We start from the raw sequence: 8,876 nt of genomic DNA on the forward strand, positions 1-8,876 counted from the left end.
TAAAAAACGGTGTTGGATCTAGCCCTGATCTCTTGACTGGGTGAGAGTATTCTGCTTAATTCAGAAACTCTGTCCATCACCACCCCTTGATGTTAAATATTTTGTCCACCCTAAGCGTGGAAGGGTATACTCAGATGTGAGTCCCTTGCTCATTGCACCATCAGGATTCAAGCAAGCCGGGCCGACGACGGCTGAAATGCCAGAAACCGGTCCCCGGAAGCTTGTTTCCTTCCCAGTGTAAGAATTGGCTTGGTAGTTTGGTTTGCCCTGTTCCCATCATGCACTGGGACAGGAACAGACTAATTTGCATATAGCCAGGTTCTGAGCTGGGATGGTGCAGTGAGCTAAAAAACGGTGTTGGATCTAGCCCTGATCTCTTGACTGGGTGAGAGTATTCTGCTTAATTCAGAAACTCTGTCCATCACCACCCCTTGATGTTAAATATTTTGTCCACCCTAAGCGTGGAAGGGTATACTCAGATGTGAGTCCCTTGCTCATTGCACCATCAGGATTCAAGCAAGCCGGGCCGACGACGGCTGAAATGCCAGAAACCGGTCCCCGGAAGCTTGTTTCCTTCCCAGTGTAAGAATTGGCTTGGTAGTTTGGTTTGCCCTGTTCCCATCATGCACTGGGACAGGAACAGACTAATTTGCATATAGCCAGGTTCTGAGCTGGGATGGTGCAGTGAGCTAAAAAACGGTGTTGGATCTAGCCCTGATCTCTTGACTGGGTGAGAGTATTCTGCTTAATTCAGAAACTCTGTCCATCACCACCCCTTGATGTTAAATATTTTGTCCACCCTAAGCGTGGAAGGGTATACTCAGATGTGAGTCCCTTGCTCATTGCACCATCAGGATTCAAGCAAGCCGGGCCGACGACGGCTGAAATGCCAGAAACCGGTCCCCGGAAGCTTGTTTCCTTCCCAGTGTAAGAATTGGCTTGGTAGTTTGGTTTGCCCTGTTCCCATCATGCACTGGGACAGGAACAGACTAATTTGCATATAGCCAGGTTCTGAGCTGGGATGGTGCAGTGAGCTAAAAAACGGTGTTGGATCTAGCCCTGATCTCTTGACTGGGTGAGAGTATTCTGCTTAATTCAGAAACTCTGTCCATCACCACCCCTTGATGTTAAATATTTTGTCCACCCTAAGCGTGGAAGGGTATACTCAGATGTGAGTCCCTTGCTCATTGCACCATCAGGATTCAAGCAAGCCGGGCCGACGACGGCTGAAATGCCAGAAACCGGTCCCCGGAAGCTTGTTTCCTTCCCAGTGTAAGAATTGGCTTGGTAGTTTGGTTTGCCCTGTTCCCATCATGCACTGGGACAGGAACAGACTAATTTGCATATAGCCAGGTTCTGAGCTGGGATGGTGCAGTGAGCTAAAAAACGGTGTTGGATCTAGCCCTGATCTCTTGACTGGGTGAGAGTATTCTGCTTAATTCAGAAACTCTGTCCATCACCACCCCTTGATGTTAAATATTTTGTCCACCCTAAGCGTGGAAGGGTATACTCAGATGTGAGTCCCTTGCTCATTGCACCATCAGGATTCAAGCAAGCCGGGCCGACGACGGCTGAAATGCCAGAAACCGGTCCCCGGAAGCTTGTTTCCTTCCCAGTGTAAGAATTGGCTTGGTAGTTTGGTTTGCCCTGTTCCCATCATGCACTGGGACAGGAACAGACTAATTTGCATATAGCCAGGTTCTGAGCTGGGATGGTGCAGTGAGCTAAAAAACGGTGTTGGATCTAGCCCTGATCTCTTGACTGGGTGAGAGTATTCTGCTTAATTCAGAAACTCTGTCCATCACCACCCCTTGATGTTAAATATTTTGTCCACCCTAAGCGTGGAAGGGTATACTCAGATGTGAGTCCCTTGCTCATTGCACCATCAGGATTCAAGCAAGCCGGGCCGACGACGGCTGAAATGCCAGAAACCGGTCCCCGGAAGCTTGTTTCCTTCCCAGTGTAAGAATTGGCTTGGTAGTTTGGTTTGCCCTGTTTCCATCATGCACTGGGACAGGAACAGACTAATTTGCATATAGCCAGGTTCTGAGCTGGGATGGTGCAGTGAGCTAAAAAACGGTGTTGGATCTAGCCCTGATCTCTTGACTGGGTGAGAGTATTCTGCTTAATTCAGAAACTCTGTCCATCACCACCCCTTGATGTTAAATATTTTGTCCACCCTAAGCGTGGAAGGGTATACTCAGATGTGAGTCCCTTGCTCATTGCACCATCAGGATTCAAGCAAGCCGGGCCGACGATGGCTGAAATGCCAGAAACCGGTCCCCGGAAGCTTGTTTCCTTCCCAGTGTAAGAATTGGCTTGGTAGTTTGGTTTGCCCTGTTCCCATCATGCACTGGGACAGGAACAGACTAATTTGCATATAGCCAGGTTCTGAGCTGGGATGGTGCAGTGAGCTAAAAAACGGTGTTGGATCTAGCCCTGATCTCTTGACTGGGTGAGAGTATTCTGCTTAATTCAGAAACTCTGTCCATCACCACCCCTTGATGTTAAATATTTTGTCCACCCTAAGCGTGGAAGGGTATACTCAGATGTGAGTCCCTTGCTCATTGCACCATCAGGATTCAAGCAAGCCGGGCCGACGACGGCTGAAATGCCAGAAACCGGTCCCCGGAAGCTTGTTTCCTTCCCAGTGTAAGAATTGGCTTGGTAGTTTGGTTTGCCCTGTTCCCATCATGCACTGGGACAGGAACAGACTAATTTGCATAGAGCCAGGTTCTGAGCTGGGATGGTGCAGTGAGCTAAAAAACGGTGTTGGATCTAGCCCTGATCTCTTGACTGGGTGAGAGTATTCTGCTTAATTCAGAAACTCTGTCCATCACCACCCCTTGATGTTAAATATTTTGTCCACCCTAAGCGTGGAAGGGTATACTCAGATGTGAGTCCCTTGCTCATTGCACCATCAGGATTCAAGCAAGCCGGGCCGACGACGGCTGAAATGCCAGAAACCGGTCCCCGGAAGCTTGTTTCCTTCCCAGTGTAAGAATTGGCTTGGTAGTTTGGTTTGCCCTGTTCCCATCATGCACTGGGACAGGAACAGACTAATTTGCATATAGCCAGGTTCTGAGCTGGGATGGTGCAGTGAGCTAAAAAACGGTGTTGGATCTAGCCCTGATCTCTTGACTGGGTGAGAGTATTCTGCTTAATTCAGAAACTCTGTCCATCACCACCCCTTGATGTTAAATATTTTGTCCACCCTAAGCGTGGAAGGGTATACTCAGATGTGAGTCCCTTGCTCATTGCACCATCAGGATTCAAGCAAGCCGGGCCGACGACGGCTGAAATGCCAGAAACCGGTCCCCGGAAGCTTGTTTCCTTCCCAGTGTAAGAATTGGCTTGGTAGTTTGGTTTGCCCTGTTCCCATCATGCACTGGGACAGGAACAGACTAATTTGCATATAGCCAGGTTCTGAGCTGGGATGGTGCAGTGAGCTAAAAAACGGTGTTGGATCTAGCCCTGATCTCTTGACTGGGTGAGAGTATTCTGCTTAATTCAGAAACTCTGTCCATCACCACCCCTTGATGTTAAATATTTTGTCCACCCTAAGCGTGGAAGGGTATACTCAGATGTGAGTCCCTTGCTCATTGCACCATCAGGATTCAAGCAAGCCGGGCCGACGACGTCTGAAATGCCAGAAACCGGTCCCCGGAAGCTTGTTTCCTTCCCAGTGTAAGAATTGGCTTGGTAGTTTGGTTTGCCCTGTTCCCATCATGCACTGGGACAGGAACAGACTAATTTGCATATAGCCAGGTTCTGAGCTGGGATGGTGCAGTGAGCTAAAAAACGGTGTTGGATCTAGCCCTGATCTCTTGACTGGGTGAGAGTATTCTGCTTAATTCAGAAACTCTGTCCATCACCACCCCTTGATGTTAAATAGTGTTAGAACTACGGCAGGACATATCTCTCGATATAATTCTCCGGGTAGTCCATCCGGCCCCGCCGCTGTCCCCCTGTTCAGACGACCAAGAGCTTTTTCTACCTCCTCCTCTGAGATCTCCCTCTCTAAATTAACCCTCTGTAGTATTTGCAGGGATGGTAATGCAATGTTGTCTAACACCTGCCCCTTGCCTCCGGGTCGTCCCTGACCTCTTCACTGTATATTTCTTGGAAGAATTTTTGGAATGCGGTCCCTATCTCCTGATCCGATGTCCTGACAGTGGGTTCTCCTTCTCGTTTGATCTCTTTAATGTACTATCTTGCCTGATCTACTTTGACTTTCCAGGCGAGGACCTTTCCTGCAGCTTCCCCAAATTCAAAATGTGAAATTTTGCTCGCCTCCCATCTTTTTGTTATTCGTTCTTGTAGTATCATTTCAAGCTGACCCTTTAAGTTGACCTGTTTTTCTACCACCTTCGGGGATGCCATAGCGGATCCCAACTGCCCATCTAATTTAGCCATCTCCCTCTCAATGGTTTGAATTTTCTCTCGGTACATTCTCCTTCAGTGGGGTTGCTCTGTTAGTTATACAGCCCCTCACATAAGCCTTCATGGCATCCCAAACAATATTAAGGCCTGCCGAGTCCATGTTTAATTCTAGAAAGAACTTTACCTCCAATAACAGAAAATGAATCTCATCCTTCTCTAATAGGATCGTGCGATCAAAAGACCATGCAGATTCTTTCTTATAGATGGCCCTTTAGAGATAAAAAATGATGGCCATATGATCTGACAAATGTGAAGGAAGATAGGCTAACCCAACAAGAAAATCTTTTAAAGTGTAGCTAAAAAGGGTGTAGTCAATTCTTGACCTGTGCTTGTACTTTAAGTTTTGAAAAGAAACCCACAGTTTATTTCCTGCCCTTTCCCTCCATACATTGGCTAAACCAAAATTCTCCATTATCTCCCGCAAGACCGCCCTTGATTTTGATGGGGTAACAGCTCTTGAGTTAGACGACTTGTCTAGTAAAGGGTTAAGCACAATATTAAAGTTGCCGACCCAGATAACTGGATCCTGAAACAATATAAGTTGATTCTGAATTTCTTTCAAATGAGAGGGGTCGTCTTGGATAGGCCCGTAGTATTCCACCAACGTTAAAGGATTACCCTCTAATACAATTCTCGAAATTAACCATCTCCCACTATGGTCCTCCTTGCATTCCAAAATTTGAACTTTTACCGACTTCTTGAAAATTATTAGTATCCCTCTTAAGTTAGCGGTTTGGTCTGTACATAGGGACGCACCTACCCATCTCTGTTTCTTTAGTATCTCACAGACCTCCGTTTTAAGTAAATGTGTCTCCTGGATGACAATGACCTGCGCCGGGGAATCTCTCAAATATTGTAAGATTTTATACCTTCGACTCCTTACACGCAGGCCATTGACGTTCCAGGAGAGGAACCCTATAGAGGTCAGCTAACTATGAGTCTTTTTAACCGCCCCCATGAACTGATTTCCACTAACCATAGAATCTGCTTTGCGAACAACTGGTATGTTCCGATTATATGATTAGGAAAAAAAAATTATAAGGCAAACTAAATTACTCAAACTGGAGAGTTCTGACTCCTGAGGATTTTTATTGTTTTTCCCCTTTCCCCCCTGTACCCACCCTAGACCCCCCCCTTGGAAAACCCCTCCTTCCTTACTCTTGCCAGATGTATGGCAAGTTTTACGTCGTCCCCCCCCTACTCCCATCTGCACCACTGCGCCCAGCTTTTCTTACAAAACGACGCTGCTTGTTGAACAGGTTATTCTAAATGATCTGTCTAGATCATCCAAGCATTTGGGAGCACACTTCATAAGAACACTAATAAAAATAAAGAAAGGAGTCAGTGCCCAATCTCAGTGCAATGCACAAGCTATGTTTGATTGCAAATCTTGTCTTCGCCTTTCTTTTCCCTACAGTCGGGATTGCAGTAGTGTTGTGAGTCATCAACTAATCTGTCTTCAAATTACATCCTTTGTAAGGACCAGCTACATTTCAGCAACATTCACATAGGAGTTGGTCTGAATAGATGACTCTGTTCAAATTACAGATACAGCTTGCAGGGTCATGTTTTCAATTCTCAGCCAAGCTTGCTTTTATTGATTTGATTGGCACCTTTGAGGGAGACTTGTGGCGCAGTGGCCAGATCGGCTGACTCAGGAGCACAGGGCTCATGGTTTGATCCCAGTGGCAGCTCAGCCCAGCATCATGTGACTCAGGGCAAAAGCTCTCTTACTTTCCCTGACGGTGCCCAGCACCTTGAAAGCCTTAAAGGGTGTGATATGTTTGTGCTTTACAAATATGAATTATTATTAAAATGAATTACATTTACATTTATGCGGTGACCCATTTAAAATCCGTCTAGCTGGTACAACTACTTAAGTAAACTGGTGCTATTATCTGTTTTTAATCCATGCACAATCTTGGTTATATTGCCGGTTGTATACTATTGCAATGGTTTTCAGTACCTATGCAAATAAAAATTACCACCATTCCAGGGTCAGACTGGAACCCTAAATCTTCCGCTTCAAACATGTTCAAACCAGTTTTACACAGCAGGAAGTCCCATCTGGAAAAGGGAAAGAGGGCATGGTTGGGGCATTTCAGTCCATCCTATTGTGAAAGCAGTCTCCTTGTATGTAATCAACTGGAAACATGAACTCTTCAATCTCCAACCACAATTAACCCCTTCCCACAAATCATAGTTAATGTGCTGAAAGAACACTCTATTGACATTAGGAACTACCAAAGGATGAGTTACATGTTTAGTCACATAAAAGACAATTACGAATCCTATTGTCTCCCCAATGTTTGATTTGCAGCTGAAGATCAAGAAATTCTATAGGTAGAGGGATAGACACCCATACATTGAAAGGAATGTGAAATCTGAAGCTCAAGTCTCTCAGAATTTCTGTATGAGGCAAGTCATGACTTTTCTTAGTGCTGCTTTCACATCAGTATTCCTCAAGCTGTAAATCATGGGGTTTAGCATGGGGGATACAACAGTGTAAAATACTGAGAAGAGTTTGTCCAAGTCCTCGGAAGAGCCGGCACCGGGCCTCATGTACATGAAGAACACTGTGCCATAGAAGAGGAGGACCACAGTGAGGTGGGACGTGCAGGTGGAAAAGGCTCTGCTCTTTCCTTCTGTGGAGCTGATGCCCATTACAGCAGATATAATGTACACATAGGAAGTAAGTATTACTGATAGTGAGGCCAGTCCCAGGGATATTGCCAATCCAAACACAATTGCCTTGCTGATGTAGGAAGGGTTGCATGAAAGTTTGAGGAGAGGAGGGATATCACAATAGAAATGGTTTATCCTGTTGGATTTGCAAAAAGGGAAGAGGAAGACACACAGAGCATGGGCCACAGAGGGCACAAGGCCCCCTACATAGGCCCCAGCCACTAGCTTGGAGCAGACATCATTACTCATCATAGTAGTGTAAAGCAAAGGGTGGCAGATGGCCACAAAGCGGTCATAGGCCATGGCAGTCACCAAGAAGCACTCTGAGGTTGCACAGACTGCAAACAGGTAGAGCTGGGCCACGCATGCATTGAAGGAAATTGACTGTCTTATTGATAAGAAGTTCTCAAGCATTTTAGGGGTGATAACAGATGAGTAGCAGAGATCAACAAAGGACAGGTTGCTGAGCAGGAAATACATGGGGGTCTGAAGAAGGGGGGATACACTGATCAGGGTCACAATGCCACTGTTGCCCAGGATGGTGATGACATAGACAAAGGTAAAGAGTATGAACAGTGGGACCCGCAGCTGCTGATTTTCAGTAAGTCCAACAAGGATGAACTCCTTCGTCTCAGTTGTATTCTCTCTGATCATTTTACAATGAGTGTGATTCCTGCGGGAGGAAAAAAACATTAGTGAATCAATGGCAGTGGTTGTAAAAGTGCCATCATAAACCCTTTGGCCTCCTATGACATCACGGCCTACATTCAATAGTCTCTTCTACAGCTTTTGATCTTCTGCCTAGTGGCTAATGTAAGTGCAGGGAGTGGAACATATTGAAGGTAAACAGGAACTTGGAGCCTCTGTTTTTTCTCGGATGCAATCCTTATGATGTCTGGGACCAGGGCTAGCAAGAACTGTATCTCAGGTACCAAAGGTCAAGCTAAGGTTAGTGGTGGCACCCGCTGGCCACTTATACATCTATTGGGACTTCATGAAGCCAAATATTTAAGTTACAGCAAGACAGAGAATGAACGAGAAAGAAAAGTACCCAGAGCTAGATAGATAGATTGTTAGGTAGATGGATAGATAAATAGACAGATAGATAGACGGACAAACAGACAGACAGAAAGACAGGCAGGCAGGCAGGTAGGCAGGCAGACAGACGGTCGGATGGATGGATAGGTAGGAAGGTGGGTGGGTAGGTAGTTAGGTAGGTAAGTAGATTGAGCGGTGAGAAATGAATCAGAACTGCATTGTAGAGAGCTTTATTTGCTCACTATGGGCCCGATTCATAGAATGAACTTAAGACTCAATCCTAAACTTACTACTATTTTGGTATTCACAGAATGCACTTACTACTTTTGGCATTCACAGAATGAACTTACTACTTTTGGTATTCACAGAAGTTAGGATTTTGTCTTAATTTTGTCTTAAAACAAACTTAAGACAGACTTAAGACAGACTTAAGACAGACGTAAGACAGACTTAAGACAAACTTAAGACAGACTTGACAGACTTAAGACAGACTAAAGACAAAATCCTGGCTTACGTCTGGCTTAAGTCTGTCTTAAGTTTGTCTTAAGACAAACTTAAGACAAAATCCTACCTTCTGTGAATACCAAAAGTAGTAAGCGCATTCTGTGAATAACAAAATTGTAGTAAGTTTAGGATTGAGTCTTAAGTTCATTCTGTGAATGCCAAAAGTAGTAAGTGCATTCTGTGAATATCAAAAGAGTAGTAAGTTC

At 45.3% G+C, this 8,876-nt stretch overlaps 1 protein-coding gene across 1 annotated transcript; it reads right to left on the reverse strand.

Moving 5' to 3' along the window:
- Positions 1-6,843: 6,843 nt before the first annotated feature.
- Positions 6,844-7,782, reverse strand: LOC147735012 (olfactory receptor 8U9-like). Its single transcript, XM_086952563.1, has one exon. It carries the CDS (start codon positions 7,780-7,782, stop codon positions 6,844-6,846), a length of 939 nt encoding a protein of 312 aa, XP_086808689.1.
- Between the last annotated feature and the right edge of the window lie 1,094 nt (positions 7,783-8,876).

Source organism: Lissotriton vulgaris, chromosome 1_2 (genome assembly GCF_964263255.1).
Source record: "Lissotriton vulgaris chromosome 1_2, aLisVul1.2, whole genome shotgun sequence".
NCBI classification, from domain to species: domain Eukaryota; kingdom Metazoa; phylum Chordata; class Amphibia; order Caudata; family Salamandridae; genus Lissotriton; species Lissotriton vulgaris.